Genomic DNA, 17,116 nt, shown 5'->3' with positions numbered 1-17,116 from the left:
ACATTTAAAGCAACATTACGTTGAATTTTATAAACAATGAACATAATTTTCAAGACATCTATTCTATAATACGTGGAAATATTAAGTACTGCTACTTAGAGTCATTAGATTCAATTCAACGTTAGTAAAAAGAAATTAGACAACCATTAAATCGGATTTAAGGACTCTAAGTAGTATTTCAGACATCTATTTTTACTTTTCATATATTTTTGTTAATTTTTTAATTGATAATATTTTTTAATTTATTTGATCTGATGATTAAAATTAAAAAACGCATGTGATAAGTAAAAATAAGCGGATAACTATCACTATCCGTCAGAGTATTGTAGCCTTGCTCCCAGAATCCAAATCTCACCAAATTACCTCACGTCATTCACAATTAAGAAAAAGGGATAAGGATTGTCTGCCCTCCTAGTTGTGGTACTCTTCCATGCCCTCCTATTTTGTGCGGTCACGGTTAAGCCACGTTAATATTTTATATTAATTTTTTAATAAGATAATAAGACAAAAAATAATAAAAATATAAAATATTAACGTGGCTTAACCGTGACCGCACAAAATAGGAGGGCATGGAAGGGCACCACAACTAGGAGGGCAGACAATCCTTGTCCAAGAAAAAGGGCCCAAAATAAGTGCAACATCAGTATCAATGGCTTCTTTCAAGACCTGCCAAAAGCTTCCATGTGATGCGCAGAAAGGTTATTTCACACGAGTCATATAAAATAAAACCAACTCCTTTTTTTCTTTTTTCTTTTCTTGTGGTCATTAAACAATCACATTAATTACTTGACCAAGAAAAAAGAAACAATCGCATTAATTATTAAATTAGACTAATCCTGCTTTAATACATGTCAAATGCAGCATGAAAGCAAATATAATATTTAAATAATTAAATAAAAATAGAATAAAATCATGGTTTTCTCTGCACTTTGACAAACAGATTGACAATTGACTTGCAGAACTGCAGCTACTACAATTAATCATGTATAATATTTTTCTTTGTTAAACGATAAATTTTGTTAAGTTAGATGTAAAATTAGTTATCAATGAAATTCGAATGTACTCGTTATACAAATGATTTAACAGGTTTTCATCACTGTGGTAAAAAAAAAAAAAAAAAAAAACACAATGGTGCAATAAATAAATAAAAAGTCTACGTGTCATCTATCATCAAGTATCTTTTGTGTGTCAGAAAAAACTCAGTGTCAGAGCAATATATGAGAGAGGAGGGTGAGTAAGCAAAACATCACCATACCACTCACACCCCAAAATCTCTCTCAAAGCTTCGAACTTTAAGCTCTTGATCCCAACCCATTTCCCAAGGGGACCGTTTCCACCGTTCCTCGCCGGAAAAAGCTGACTTGGGTCGCCGGAGAGTTGGCTCACCATGGACGCTGACTTGTGGGCTTCCAGGGTTCATACAGCTAAGAGCTTTTCTGCTGTTCATGCTGCTCGCCTTCACTATGGTACTTCAATTTTCTGTTTTTGCTTCAACATTTTGTTTTGAGTAAAATTTAGTAGTCCTTTTCCTTTCACCGTATTTTAAATTTGGTCCTGAACTAAAAATCCGTTAATTGAGGTCCTTAAATTTAATAAAACTTGCACCGATTGAGTTTTTTTTATTTTTTATGTTTGAGTAAAGCAATGCTTGTGTGAGAGATTTCTAGAACTGGGTTGGGATTAAAGGTTAAAACTTTGGTTGGATTTAAGAAAGAAATTGGCACATTGTTTTTTACTAATTGTTTTGTTAAACCCTGGTTTAAATGATCTATTTTTGCTTGAATTTTGAAGCGGATAATGTTTTATCCTGAAATATAAATATTGGAAAATATCACATTTTAATAAAATAAAAAAGTCCGGAAAATCTGAGATTTTCCATATCTCGTATGATGCTAGATTGGTAATTTTATCAAGTTTCCTAGATTTGTTCATAAAAGCTTTCCCTGTTTGTAATATTGCAGTAGGGACTTAGGGTTGCCTGTTTGTGTGATTATTTGGGCCCCTCAATTTCTGATTGAATTAGGGTTTGGCATAGGCCACATGGAAATCAAGAAGCTTTGATTAATTAGGTGGAGAAAGTTTGATATATTGGGGTTAATCAACCCCACAAAAGAGAGACTAAAGAGGATTTATCAGCATGACAAATTATACTGCGGATGAAGAAGATGAGGAAAATTATAGTGAATGTGAAGAATATGATGGGCACGAAAATTTCGGAGAGGGAAATGTAGAAAAATCAGAACTTGAGTGTTCTCAGGAAGATCTGGAGAGACTGAGAGAGCAGATATTGAAGGAAGCAGAAGCCCTTTTGTCAAAGGCCTTGGGTGAGGGAAAATCTGAGCTTGATGTTTCTAGTGTTGTTATTCATGAAGGTGAGAAATTTGAGGGTTCGATTGAAAAACATATGGAGAAAGATGAAAAATCCGCTTTTGGATGGTTGTTGAGACTGGTTAATTCATTTGCAGTTTATGCAGTGTATGGATAACAAGATGCATTCATATTTTCTTAGTCTCTGCCTATTGTCCGATTGGGGAAGAATCAAATGGTGTTTGTTTCATGAATATCCCGTGCTTGATCACCCAATGCAAGGCAAAGAGTTCGCTTATAGTAATTTCTTGGGGCCGGAGTAATAGCTGCGTGTTAGGTTCTATCATTCTAATATAGTCATTTTTGTGTCCGTTTGAGTGTGTGTGCATGCGTGCTTGTCTGCATGTGTTTGATCCCGTAATTTAAATGGCTGAACATTTGAGATGTTGCTTTAATGGAAACAAGTACTTTCTTTTAATATGAGATCAACCTTCTCGAAGCGTTTGATTTCTTCTTGTTAAATCCACGTGTGTGCGCATATACACGTGTACATATATACATCTGCGATTTATTTATCTATTGATCGATCTTCCATCTTCTATATATGTTAAACAGATAATCATATGGCTTTGGAAGATTCTGAAGGAGATGACGATGCAAAATCTTGTTTTCCATGCCCTTTCTGTTATGTGGATATTGAAGTCCCATTGCTCTGCAGCCACTTGGAGGAAGAACACTGCTTTAACTTTAAAAATGCAGTAAGCGCTTTCCTTTACCTGATATTTTGTCGAGTGCGATTTAAGGGAGATAGATGTTATCAAAATTGAATTCTTGAGTCATTCCTTTAAGGTTTCGACAAAAAAGATGCGGTGTGAAATTGATGGATGTTTCAGTTAGAATTTGAACCTGATGGCTGCTTTAATCCCGCTATTGCAGGTTTGTCCTTTGTGCGCTGCGAATCTGGGGAAAGATGTAATTGCACATTTTACGGTACATCATGCAAGCTCCTTCAAGGTATTATTACCTATACTGGGTCATGGGATTCATAATAGTCAATTTAGCCAATAACTTTGTTGATCATTGTCGGACCCTTAAAGGATTCATCTGTTATCTTTCAGCACAGGAGAAAATCTCAAAAATCCGGTTTGTGGCCTGGTAGTTCAGCAATGCTTGGGAAGGCACTGCTGAAAAATGGAAGGTCATATGCACAGGAATCTGCACCTGATCCTCTCCTCTCACCATTTATCTGCAATATATCTTTTCCAGACCCTACAGGTATCCCCGAAGATGTTTGTTCCGATATCGATTCCCCTGTCACTTGCGGCCTGAAAAGGTACACTCCTTTTTCTGTTTAATGAAAGTTTAACGATACCATATTAGTGATTGTTTGAGTGTGAGGTACAATAGGGATTACAAACTTTAGAAATCTTTATTTTAATATCACCATGTATTATGGACCGATGATATGATCGCAAATGGGTCTTCAAAACCCAGGTATATGGTGATTTCATAAAGCAGAAACTAAATGTCCTTACCATATGTTCCAGTAGTACGAAAGATCTTCTTTTTATAAGCTTTCCAAAAAAGAAGATTTGTGGTTTATATATGTTTTCTAACCCTAATAACTATTTGGTATCTGGGAAAGGCTTACATTGCATCTAAATCTGCTTTCAGTTACGGTTTAAAAAATTTCAAGATATATTGATTTTGCAAATCCTTTAAATTGTTTAGTTCTGTTAGGGTCTAAGTTATCGTAATATGATTGTATCTCTTTCCTCTTGTTTCCTATCTTTGTCTGGTACCCTCTTGTTTAATCGTTTACTTTCACTGATTCTAATAACCAATGAACACTATTAGCTTTGTGTGGTATTGATTTGGAACTTTATCTGATGAGTTTACTACCGTTCGAAATATATGGTTGACACCTTAAGTGTACATGTCTGAAAAGTTGCATAATCATCTGGGAATTATGGGATAGTGCTTTTTACGTTACCTGGGGTCTTTACTTTTTGAAATGTTATGTTACTTCAATTCCAACCAACTTCACTTTCGAACTAAAAGTAAAGGACAGTTGCAATTCCATCACACCAGTTAGGCAGTTTTCTGCGGGGGTGATGAAGAGAAATAGGAAGCAGGAAACAAGGAAACCCAACCATTATCTCGAAGTTGTGCTTGTGTCATCCAATGTAGAACCGTGACGTTTCCCACATGTTTCATCAAGATGCAGTATTAAATTGTTTCACTTCATTTTGCCCTGATATTTGTCATAAGTCGGTAATTCACTACTTGTTATTAATGCTTCTTCGGTTGTTTCACCTCATTTTGCTCTGATATTTGTCGTAAGTGGGTAGTTCGCCAAGTTGTTATTAATTCCTTTTATTACTCTTCCGTTGCCCTTCTTCTACTTTGTTGGGTAAAGTCATGATGGCACGACTCCGCTGCAAGTTGTACTGGTTTCGCTAACTAACATTTAGGATATGTGATATCATGGTGATGCCTGTTGATGCCCCGTTACTGATGCATTTTGTCTGTGCAGCGCTAAGCCATCTCTGCCAGATGAAGCTTGTGAAAAGGATAGAGGAGAGAGGAGGCAGAGGGCGACATTCGTGCAAGAGTTGATTGCATCAACCATATTCTTGGATATATGAACTCATCAGAATACACAAAGCTTTCTGCAGGACGCCGAGGACTGATCTTAGTCGCTAAGGACGGTGCATCTTCCGGCAGTCGCAGCATACACGGTGGAGCATGGTTTTAGGAAAGTAAGATAGTTCTATGCTAGGCAAGTAAGAGAGTTGTCTTTGAGATGGACAATATTTGTCTGCAGCAAGGCAATGTGTGTACTATATCGGGTACAATGCGTCGTTAAATGTCTATTTATATATAAACAGCTTGTTTTAAAGGCAGACTTTTTATAATTAGTGATGATTAGCAGAGTATGGCAGGTTTAGTGAATATATTATCTACTAATCTATATGCTAGTACCAAATTTTTGTTCGCCTAATTTTTTGGCAATCCCGTGGCCATATCGTTTGAAGCTCAAACAGCGGCGGCATGGCAAATCGGTCAGAAATTTGTATATTCTCGTGACAGATTACACTTCACCATTTACATGCTATGGCCTAAGGCCGGACATGAGCGGTTTCTAGCTGTTGAATCATGTGGTAACATACAAAATATGAGCTATAAAATGCAACAATAACGTTAGTGATCACAAAAAGCAGAGCAAATCGGGATGATGAAACCTACAAGATATATAACATTTGATGGTGGAAATTGCTTCAAAATGTCAAAAACCAGATAAAAATTGAAGCTGAGAGAGTTCAAGTTGGGCACCAAATTGCAAAAACAAGTTGAGACCACCACATAATTTGTATTTTCTATCACTCAATAATGGATTGAATAACACCAGCTCCAACAGTCTTCCCTCCTTCTCTGATGGCAAACCTCATCCCCTGCTCGCACGCCACCGGAACAATCAGCTCGACCACAATCTTAACGCGATCGCCAGGCATCACCATCTTCGACTCCTCATCCTTATCGTTCATAATCGAAGTCACCTTCCCGGTGACATCAGTAGTCCTCATGTAAAACTGCGGCCTGTAACCCGAAAAGAACGGTGAATGCCTTCCCCCCTCTTCCTTCTTCAACACATACACAATCGCCTCGAATTTGGTATGCGGGGTAATAGTCCCGGGTTTGGCCAACACCATCCCTCTCTGGATATCAATCTTCTGAATACCCCTAAGCAACAACCCCACATTGTCACCAGCCATGGCATCATCAAGAATTTTCTGAAACATTTCGACACCGGTGACAGTTGTGTTCCTGGTGTCCTTCAAGCCAACAATGTCGACGGTGTCTCCGACCTTAACCTTCCCCCTCTCGACACGGCCAGTGGCCACAGTGCCACGGCCAGTGATCGAAAACACATCTTCGATCGCCATCAAAAATGGCAGCTCAGTCTGCCTCTGAGGAATCGGAATGTAATCATCAACAGAGTCCATAAGTTCATAAATCTTATCAACCCATTGATTTTCGCCTCGCGAAATGGTGGGATTCGCCATTAGAGCCTCTAGTGCAAGCAGTGCAGATCCAGAAATAATAGGCACATCATCACCAGGAAATTCATAGGAAGAAAGCAACTCTCTCACCTCCAACTCGACGAGCTGCAGGAGCTCCTCGTCGTCCACCTGGTCCTGCTTGTTCAGGAAAACCACCATGTTCGGCACACCCACCTGCTTCGCCAGCAAGATGTGCTCTTTGGTCTGCGGCATTGGGCCGTCGGCGCCGGAGACGACGAGAATGGCGCCGTCCATCTGGGCGGCGCCAGTAATCATGTTCTTGACGTAATCGGCGTGGCCGGGGCAGTCGACGTGGGCGTAGTGGCGGTTCTCGGTCTCGTACTCGACGGTGGCGGTGTTGATGGTGATTCCACGGGCGCGCTCTTCCGGGGCGGCATCGATTTCGTCGTATTTCTTGGAGACGCTATTGCCGATGGAGGCCAAGGCCATGGTGAGGGCTGCGGTGAGGGTGGTCTTGCCGTGGTCGACGTGGCCGATTGTGCCGATGTTGACATGGGGCTTCTTGCGCTCGAACTTACCTCTGGCGGCTTTGACGGTGAAGTTGCGGCGGTGGTGGCGGGTGTTGGAGGCGGGTGTGAGGTGGAGGATGGTGGAGGGGTTGAGGAAGGAGGAGGAGAGGTGGGTGAGCTTGGAAGAAGGTCTAATGGAGAAAGAAGAGGTTGTGGGGGACGGGGAGGCTGTGGAGGCATATGGGTATGCGAGCTTTGAGGAAGCTGAGGTTGCAGCTGCAGCTGCTGCTGTGGAAATTGCCATGGAAAGACTGAGTCTTTAGAGAGAGAAAGCGGGAGGAGAGAGAGAGGGAGAGGGCGAGAGGGAGAGAGTGAGATGAGTGTTATCTTGTTAGGAAGACACAGGAGGACCTCATATGGGGTGGTCTATCCATTTCCCTGCCTCAGAGTTAGTCTTCGTGGATTACTGGTGGGAGTTTGGGGTTTCTGTGCAACCAGGGTTGTGGGCTCACACGTGTGAAAATAAAACCTTTCCTGCTCTTATTGCATTTTTAGGGATTTCGATTTCAATTCCAATTGCAAAGAACTTCTGGAGTATGAATATCCATCCTCAAGCTCCGAGTTTTCTATAAATTTCAAAGCTTAACTCTTAAATTATTTTGAAAATAGTTTTATTTGGCAACTCACCATCATACTCTTTTTCATCGTAAACATTTTCGTTACTTTTCACACATTCTCTCTCATCCCATTATACATTCATGTTTACCATTGATCATTTGATTAATAAATAAAAAGATAATGAAAAAATCGAAGTAAACAAAAATATGAAGAAAGAGAAAAATTGCATGTACAAATTTATTTTCTTTAAAGTAAAATAAAAAAATCCCAATGGGACTCTTAAGTTTATTGGACATTGGAGGCTAACTGAAAGTACTATTGGTAAAAGTGCTTCTAGGTTTCATAAATACTTAAATGCTTGTTGCAGGAGGTAGCAACTATGTACTTTTTGCAGAAAACACTTTTAAATATTTTTTTATGATTCACTTGCATTTTTACTACGCATTAATTCCAAAAGCACTCTCATTAAAAATACTTTCAGTCATTTTAAAAGCACTTTCATACGGACATAATGCATCTCATTTAGTTGTGGCTCCAAAGTATATGCAATCGACTGATCGATGGTGATTTGTGCCCATTATGTGATGGCACCCCATAAAAGCCAGACTCTCTTTGTGCCACGTAACTGATGCAAATACCTTAATTTTTGGAAACAAACCATACGAAGCAATGGATTGCGGAGTCACAATCTACCATGGCAAACGTGCCACGAACACCAACCTCATATTTTGGAATCCAGAAAAAACAAGGGCCAATTATAAATTTCAACTTTCATGTTATGATTATTATGCAGTTAAACAATAAACCAAGGGCAAAGCATGCCACAACAATAACTTGACAAACAAGTAACCCCCAAAACTAAGAAACTTAAATTAATTTTCACATTTGCTCAACGCACTGATTTGAGGTATAACTGAAAGAAAAAGGGTAAAGAATTATCTGTACAGTTATGTACTCCATGTGATGGCTACCGCGTATTCGTTATATGTAGGCGAGCTTGTTGATCTTCAGGCATCAAATCGACTTATCAGACTCGATGAGTTGCCTCGCGGGAGTTCCAAGTGCCGGAATCTGTAGGGCTTCCCGGGTCACTCTAAAAGCTGATCTAGATGACAAGAATGATTGTCCTCCAGGGTATCACTTGCTGAACCTATATTACAAATCTCCCTCAATATTCACATCCAGCAGCAAAAAACACAGCTACTAGCTCATGCTCCCCAAACTTTACCGAAGTATAGGATATATCTGCAACTTCTATTTCTGTCACTGGAAAATCAAATGAATAATCTATATATCCCAGCATTGGCAGTGGAGATATGAAACGGAAACGAGAAGCTGAATCTGCAAATTGATTGGTTTAGCTGTCTCCCTCGTACTGCATTTTGTAGTCTGGAAATCTCGTCTTACATATATCTAAAACTTTTTGACAGAAAACTGGGGGCAGTTCTTTCAATAGGTCTGATATTGCTAATTCATGCTTCCTCTTGAGCTCGTCTAACTCCTTTTTCTGTTCTACCAATAGATTCTCAAGTTTCTCAGCAATGATCTTTACTTCTTCTGATTCAAATGGATAAACTCCATTAATAAGATGTGGATCAGTAGCTGCATGACTATCACTACTCGGTGATTCAGAGGCTCCATCACCATTTGGATTATTTTCCTCTCTATGGCCACCAGGAGATTTCTCATCTTCCTCAACACCACCATTTGGTGAATTTGAGGGGCCAGCACCATTTTCATCATCTTCCTCCCTAGGGCTGCTACCAGGAGAGTTCTCGTTTTCTTCAGCACCTCCTGCAGTGACTGGATCCGCTGGAGAATTCAAATTGGTAATGACATACTTCCCTGGAGAATTTCCACCGCCTTCCTTGGGTGATTCACACCAGTACTTGCGGCCTGAAGGCAATCTTTCTAACGCAAGACTACTAGAAAGAAGGTCCTCGTGTATCAAGGGGGAAGCATCCTCCTTATACTCAGAAGCATGGCTATAAGGAGTTGAGGCCTCACCATCAATATGATCTCCAGAATTTTCGCCGATCGGCCAATCTGGAATGTGGGAATGGATTTCAGAGTCGATTAGTTCAGCAATTGTTGAAACATCTTGATCTGTCAGGTCTAACTCTTGAACCATTTCACTAGCAACAGCAATTGCAGTGTCTTCCCCAATGTCAAATGGAAAGTGAATATTTCGAAAATGACCTGGGCCCAGGTGGAAACTTTCTCAATTTTAAGACCAGGAACTGGCATAAAAACATACTTCTTTGACTGAAAAGTAAATAAACTGGAAAAGCGGGAAGAAAAAGAAAGAAAAGGCTACCTGTAGAATCTGCTATTCGTAATTTCAGAAATATCGTGTCATCTTTCCTCTGACCTTGCACACTGAAGTCCCGATTTGTCTCATGAGAAGGGTCCATATCCTTTGTCTCAATATCAATCTGATCAGAACTGCCTTCTGCATCTAGCATGTCACAATGTGAGGAGAAGGACACAAAAAGCCTTTGAGCACTAGATAAAAAACTCACTTTACCTGAATAATGAGTGGGTCGTAGAGAGCGAGTTATACTTTCATGATCGTCATCTGATTGGAGAAAAGGATCCATAAGAAGTTCTTTTGCAGACAAGCGTTCTGAAACTTTCACAATGCATTTTTCTATGAATGCTTTAACTGCAGGATCTGTCACTTTTGCCAACGATGCTGGCTTTACTCCCTACCATACCATAACGAAAAAAGGAACAGATATAAGTAGCAAGTTATAACTGATTCAAGGACCATGTTAGAATGTATCATAATCATTCGCCACAATCCTCCTAACAACTCTATTTTTCAGAAAAGTGGCAAACTAACAAAATTTATGCTGGTCCTGCAACAGGAGATCAAGGGGCGTTTGTGCAAATATGCCTAGTATTACAAGTATAAACCTTTCTATTGGTGGGAAAGGATCCAAAGTTCCTGTAGCGAAATAAGCTAAACAACTGAATCATGCATCACAATCCCATGAAATGAATCATTAACCACAATCAAAAGAAATAATAATGCAATGTATCTAGAAAAATTAAATTACTAAAAAACTTGAGTCTGACAGATCAAACCAAGTCTTGAAAGTCTTCCCCAAGTGACTGTTCATGTCCACAGAGAAAATACGCATAAAAAGTCATGAAGCCCTTACTGATGTCACTTTCTTGAATATTTGAGCAGCATTTGAACATTCAACATATGGATACTCAAAGGTCACCAACTCTAACACGCACATGCCAAAGGCATAAATGTCTACAAGCTCATTGTATTCCTCTTCGTAAAGTTCTGGCGCCATAAACTCGGGAGTACCTAAATGGATGAAACAATTACATTGCCAGCTCTGTTACTAAAGATTCTGAATTAAATATTATCCCAGAAGAAAAATATGAATAATGATTATAATTGTAGTCCTCACCAATGACACTGTGAGCTGAACGAGCCTGTCGAAGAATAGCAGCCAGTCCTAGGTCACCAATTTTGACTTCACCTTGGTTCCCATTGACAAAAATGTTGTCACACTTCAAATCTCGATGGATTACTGGGGGGTCATGATTATGAAGATACCAAAGGCCTTCTAAGATCTGCCTAGACCATTTCTTCAACGCCCTCAAATCAACGTGCTTATGCTTTCTCCGGTACCTACACGATAATGGACATTGAGACACTGGGGCACTGAATAAAAGCATAAAGGAATCACATACATTGAATGTTATACAACAACAAATCACTAAAAACTCACTGTCGTAAAGTTCCCGAAGTGAAAATCTCCGTAATAAGGTTGATGTTCTCATGCTTGGCATCGACCCAAGAATTGTAAAACTTAATTATGTTCTTGTGCTTTAGAGTCTTAAGCAAATGAACTTCAGAATACAGTCTCTCTAAATCTTCAGAGTTGCGTAGTAGATCCGCCACCTTAACCTGATTCCAAGCTACCTCTATTCCTTCCAATTCATCAAATGCTCGATATCTAAGTTCCTAACCGATCAAGGCCACACAAAAATAGATCCACAACACAATTGGGCCTCGATATAATATCAAGTAAAATGGTTCAAATTCAAACGCATTGTATCCAACTAAAAACCCAAAAATTAATTCAAAAAAATAAATAAGTAAATAAACAAATGAGAGCAAAAAGGATACACTTTCTTGAAAGCCCCTTTTCCTAGAACCTCTTTATACTGCAAAATCACCAAAACAAAAGAGAATTCGACACATATCAATCTAAATCACAACTTTATTAACAAAAGATTAAGACTTTAAGGCATTGAGTAATTAATTTCCAAACATTTCAAAAGTAAACCAGCTAAATCAAATCAACAAATAATTAAAAAAAGAAACAGAAAATAAATGGAAATTAAAACAAAAGAGAGAGTGAAAAAAGTAACGGCCACTGACCCGACCGTATCGACGAGTGGGATCAACCTCAACGAACTCGATATCGGCATCGTCGGTGTCTTGCTCCGACGACAAATCCAGTGGCATTGTCGATGACTCGTTCGTCTTTTCCAAGCAAATCGACCCGAAAACGACCCGATTCGGATCAAATTCCAATACGCACCGTATTAGGAAACGGGCAGTCGGAGGTGCTGAAGTATGAAGGCGGAGAAGCGGACGAAGGAGCGTGCGTTTGCGGAGGTGTGAGAAGGTGAAAGGAGGAGAGAGAGAGAGAGAGAGAGAGAGAGAATGGGACGTGAAAGCGAAGCCGTCTATGATAGAACTAACTGAGATTTTGATTTGATTTATTTTATTTTTGTTTTATTTATTTCGGTCATGTGGGAGTAATGTGCTACGCGCGTTTCTTCAGCTTGATGTCGAACCTTAAACTGCTACGTTGATTCTTTACGTGGAGCCATCCAACGGTTGACAATTTTTACAAGTGGGCTCTACTGATTAAATATTAGTTTGACTTTCTTAATAAATAGACGAGTGCTTAAAAAAAATAGGAAAACTAATTAAAAATTTTAAAAACTTTAAGTTTTAACGATAAGAACAAAATAAAGGATAAAGTGAATACTATCAGGATTGACTTTTTAGTATAAAAATGTGGTTTTTCATTAGAGTGAATAGTACTAGAAATTTTTCGTTAAAATTCCCTAAAAAAAATCATTCATCCCAAAAAGTGGTAGTGTTTTATAAATGGAAAGGATCATCTGCGGATCCCTTTTCCTAATTCACTATATTAGGTAATTTGTGCTGTTAAAATTTAATCCAATGACTAAAGTTATTGTAACTTTTAAAGTGGACCCATGTTTGTAGTTGTTAGATTAAATTTCAACAGCATAAATTTCCTCATTTGATGAATTAGGAGGAAGGGATCTGGAAAAAATTCCTTTCCAAGCTAACCAGTTAGCAGGTTAATCTATGATGAGAACTGTTCAAGTTTTATAAAACTACTAATCAATTGAAAGTGACTCGTTAATTAATTGTAATTTAATACAGGAAATTTAGCAGCTAATGTGACTTTAATTAATCAAGGTCGTCACGCTAGTGTACAAAAATAGTTTTTCCCAAAGAAATCTTATCACCAATAACCATTTTCTTTCTAATTCATAAAGACATGACGAACTAGCACACAAACGCTGATGGTGACCTCGCTTGAATTCACATCCAAAAACTATAAGCTAAAAAGGATCTATGTTGCCACTCAGTAATATGGTCTAGTAATATCACTCTTTGCTTAAAAGTTAGAGATCTTAGGTTCCAATCTTGTGAATTACGAATTCGATACCAAATCAGACTACTAATTGTGTGACTTAGCCGAACTCCTGTAAAAATATTGATGTACTAAAAAGAAAAAAAATATTGATGTATTCAAAAGTTGACTGGCAAATATTGTTTTAAGCGACGTCAGCAACGAATTCAATGTGACCGTCACACTGCCATGCTGTGTTACAAATCCACTCGTACCCTAGGTCACTTATGTTTAAACCATGTTGTCCACCGATACCATATTGTAACATGTGAATTAGCAACATCACGAGGAAATGTGACAATCACACTGAAAAATTTCTCATTTCTCCATAGCAACACAAGAGATGGCCAACGGACTCGAATCTACAGATGAAGCTAACCAAAGTAAAATAAATGATAAAACAGTCTACGTGTGTAACAATCACATTTATGCCAACTTGATAACATTCATCAACCTGAGTACATACTAAATCGGAAAGTAAAATATTCAGGTAACTTGCCCGGTATTCAGTTGAACTCGCACATCTCTACCAGGCATCTCAGATTCTCAAAAGACTTGATGAAGATTCACAGACTAATAACGCGTTCAAAAGAAAAGAACAAGAGGAAAAGAGATCACCAAAATTTTGCTGGATTTCTGACCCAAGTCATACATGGGAACCATCTTCGTCAGGCAACATCCTTTTGATACCACTGGCTACGATTGCTTCTTAAATGCATTGATTTTGTCCCTGACATAGTACAGCTTCGCCCTCCGCACTTTCTTCTTGTCCAGCACCTTAATCTCCTTTATATTAGGCGAATACCTGCCATACGTTATCGACTTTCAGTCATTCTGTTGAGACTGAGCACAGTTCTACTTATGTGAAGCAAATGATAGGAATAGGCAAATCCCACACATGAGTTGCACATGAAATAATCAGAAATCAATATAAATATTTGTTTGAAGACACCACACCGAGTTTGCGTACAAAATATCATCTGTTTCACCCAAATAGTAATTTAAGTGTAAATAACTAAAAATCTAGAATTTGCGTTGAAGTTAGGGGTGGTTTGGAAGTAAGGTGCTTAAAAAAAAAGCACCCATGAAAAAAATCTGTGAGAGTTTTAGGTGTTTGGTAAACTGAAAAAAAAATGACTTATTTTGGAAGCTGCTGTGAGAATAAGTTGAAATCAAAGGAAAAAGCTGAAGCTGCTATTTGTAGCTTTGGAAAACTGGTTTTTTTTCAAATCACACAGAGCTACAGTGCTCCTTTAATGAAAATACCCACTATCAGACTGTTTTTTTTTTCAAAAGCACTTTTACAAAAAAGTTTACCAAACACTCTGCTGATTTTTTTCACAGCCGCTTATTCTCACAGCATAGCCGCTTATTCTCACACCAGCTTTTTTTCAAAGCACAGCAATACCAAACCAGCTCTTAATTAGTTTGCAGTCATGAACACCAGAGCGTTAACTAGCAATATTTACTGAGCATGGTTAGTTTCTAAATTTTAGAGTACAGAATTTTGACTATATTTTTTTTTTTTGAGAAGAGAATTTTGACTATATAACTCAGTAACTTTCTAAAGGCTCCATTTTAATGTACATTTTATAAGACAATCAACAACTGACTAATCTTCGAAAATGTCGTATGCATAATGTTGTACAAGCGTGTAATACCCGTATAATCAGAGTCGAGAATTAATAAGTTATCACAGTAAAATTTCAATACACCCTCTTCCAGGACATCCCACTATGAAAATCACATGTTTTCTTTCCAACTTAAAGCAGGGTAGCAAAGACAATACAGGCTAGGACCATCAACAACAACAACAACAACAAAGCCTTTTCCCACTAGGACCATCAATGTAAAAGAAAATAAAAACCAGAATTGCTTACAGTGGAAAGAGAGATTCAACCCCGACCCCGGCCACTTGTCTCCTGATTCTAATTGTAGAGTTTAGACCAGCATTACGTCTAGCTATCACGACGCCTTTCACGACTGAAACACGTCGCTTGTTGTCGGGTACTTCCTGTTCACATACAGAAAAGCATTGGGAAAAAAAGAATCGGCTCAATCTCGCAAGGAACTCCGTCCACAACATAAAGCACCTTACAAAACTTTAATTTTTCAAAATGAACACAACATACCACTCTGAGTTGCACCATATACCCAGGCCTTACATCCGGTATTTCTCTCTGTGTCCTCACTTCCTCTACAGCTTCCTTATCTAGAATCTGTGGATATATAATGAACCAATATAAATATAAAAGGAATAGAACACGCGTTATGTCTTGTCATGAATACCAACAGATAGAGGCATGCCTGCATTATGTGGTGAGCAGTTTTATCAAGCCTCTTGAATTTGATGGGAGGAGCTACATCAGACTCATACATTCCTGAATCCTGAGTAGCTGATTGAACAGGATTTGCCCCTGTTGTAATGCACCTGCTTGGGAAAGGAGGTAAAACTGCCACACATCGACAAAATCCTGGTCGAGCACTCCTGAATAACTTGGAACTACACGAACAAGTTGATGTCTCACTTGGAGAGCTAGTCGTAGTCTGGTACAATATAGTACACAGCATCACAAAAAATTGATCTTAGGAAAGAAAGACAAAATATTGCACTTCAGATGAATTCCACACTGTATAACATAAATATGTGTTTATGACGTGTCATCTAATGTTCGTGTTTCCTAGTTGTACAGTAATTATGTCATAATCCACGTCTCGCCAGAATTTACCTTCTCTATCACATATCTGGTTTACAAGTGTTCGGGTTAACCCTTGTATACATCTCATACACATAAAAATAGTCGTCCAATTCACCTTCTCTACCAAAATTTATGACTTACGACCATCGTGCGGATCCTTTCCGGATCCCTTTCCACCTAATCTACCAAGTTCAGGATCCGGACAGTTGAAATTTGATCCAACGGCTACAGTTATTATAACTTTTAAAGGGACCCTGTTTGTAGCTGTTAGATCAAATTTCAACGGTTTGGATCACGGACTTGGTGGATTAGGTGGAAAAGGATCCTCTCCGGATCCCTTTCCATTGTGCACACTGGCAAGTGACCTTCCTAAACACGAAAAGCAAAACGCGAAGCAAATTGGCCTGTAGACTCATTCGCAAGCTCGAAGTGCATCAAATACCTTTAAGTTAACAAAGAAATCTTCTTTTTTCAAATGTACCAACACCCAATAACTCGTTTACACGAAGAACACTGTGTTTTCGAATAAAAACACCGAAAATTCACAATTACAGGCATATTCAGAGTAAAATCCAATACCAAAAACATGTTAAAAGTGCAATCTTCTAATTAAATATCAACTATGCTAAAATGCTGTTAAATAGAGTATAACGAGTCGAAAACATACGAACGAGGCCGAAGACCGATACGAAAACTTGGAAATTGACTGAAACAAGGAGCTTTTCAGAGACCCCAACCCCGAAAAATCCCCCAATTTCTCGGCAGACGCCAAACGATCCGACGCCAACGAGCTAAACCCAGAACCGCTGCTCAATTGGTAAGCTCCGATTGATCTAAAATGAGCAATTTTTGAGCTGTCGATTCTTTGTCTTCGGACCAATCGGATGCTCGCGCTTAAAGTCTGCATTTTTACGAAGTGGGTATGCAATCAAATTTTCTGTTTGGTTGCTGAGAAAATGGAGTGGGGGAATGAGAAAATGGATGCAATTTTCTATTGGGTTTTCTAGGGAACCAAACGGGGAGGGATGACCGGTGGCTTACCCAAAACCCACGGTAGCTTGGGAAATGGGGTTTATGTTCAGGGTAGATGGACGAAAATGCCCTCTTTGGCTTCAAGGCATTAGGGCTCCGATTTGGGCCCAAGGATTGTACAAACGGGCCTATAAACGGTATAATCTGGCCCAGTAATGGACTTTGGGCCTGAAGAGGACTAGCCCTTTTCTTCACATACCAAATTAAAGGTTAAATGT

At 38.8% G+C, this 17,116-nt stretch overlaps 4 protein-coding genes and 1 long non-coding RNA gene across 6 annotated transcripts in view; 2 read left to right on the top strand and 3 right to left on the bottom strand.

The window, feature by feature from the left end:
- Positions 1-17,116, top strand: part of LOC126626023 (uncharacterized) — a 53,910-nt gene that overhangs the window by 31,242 nt on the left and 5,552 nt on the right. The gene's annotated exons all lie outside the window — the stretch shown is intronic.
- On the top strand, positions 1,196-5,209 carry LOC126626020 (protein DEHYDRATION-INDUCED 19 homolog 5-like). Its single transcript, XM_050295181.1, has 5 exons — positions 1,196-1,466; positions 2,923-3,065; positions 3,244-3,321; positions 3,426-3,640; positions 4,844-5,209. Exons 1-5 carry the CDS (start codon positions 1,388-1,390, stop codon positions 4,953-4,955), a joined length of 627 nt encoding a protein of 208 aa, XP_050151138.1. The 5' UTR covers positions 1,196-1,387; the 3' UTR covers positions 4,956-5,209.
- Positions 5,544-7,292, bottom strand: LOC126626014 (elongation factor Tu, chloroplastic). Its single transcript, XM_050295176.1, has one exon. It carries the CDS (start codon positions 7,143-7,145, stop codon positions 5,691-5,693), a length of 1,455 nt encoding a protein of 484 aa, XP_050151133.1. The 5' UTR covers positions 7,146-7,292; the 3' UTR covers positions 5,544-5,690.
- LOC126626012 (probable serine/threonine-protein kinase WNK3) lies at positions 8,215-12,197 on the bottom strand. Of its 2 annotated transcripts, XM_050295174.1 has the most exons (8): positions 11,871-12,196; positions 11,616-11,653; positions 11,215-11,442; positions 10,891-11,114; positions 10,627-10,784; positions 9,987-10,167; positions 9,777-9,911; positions 8,215-9,658 (listed from the first exon to the last, which is right to left on the bottom strand). In XM_050295174.1, the coding sequence occupies exons 1-8, from the start codon at positions 11,955-11,957 to the stop codon at positions 8,817-8,819; spliced, it is 1,893 nt and encodes a 630-aa protein (XP_050151131.1). In that variant the 5' UTR covers positions 11,958-12,196; the 3' UTR covers positions 8,215-8,816. The 2 variants fall into 2 exon arrangements, with proteins under 2 accessions (XP_050151131.1, XP_050151130.1); XM_050295173.1 differs by having other exon boundaries at positions 9,777-10,167; positions 11,871-12,197.
- LOC126626019 (uncharacterized) lies at positions 13,574-16,924 on the bottom strand. Its single transcript, XM_050295180.1, has 5 exons — positions 16,534-16,924; positions 15,475-15,714; positions 15,300-15,386; positions 15,048-15,181; positions 13,574-13,972 (listed from the first exon to the last, which is right to left on the bottom strand). The coding sequence occupies exons 1-5, from the start codon at positions 16,771-16,773 to the stop codon at positions 13,864-13,866; spliced, it is 810 nt and encodes a 269-aa protein (XP_050151137.1). The 5' UTR covers positions 16,774-16,924; the 3' UTR covers positions 13,574-13,863.

The sequence above is a fragment of the Malus sylvestris genome, chromosome 6, assembly GCF_916048215.2.
Source record: "Malus sylvestris chromosome 6, drMalSylv7.2, whole genome shotgun sequence".
In the NCBI taxonomy this organism is placed as follows: Eukaryota; Viridiplantae; Streptophyta; class Magnoliopsida; order Rosales; family Rosaceae; genus Malus; species Malus sylvestris.
This window is presented reverse-complemented; position numbering and strand designations above follow the sequence as displayed.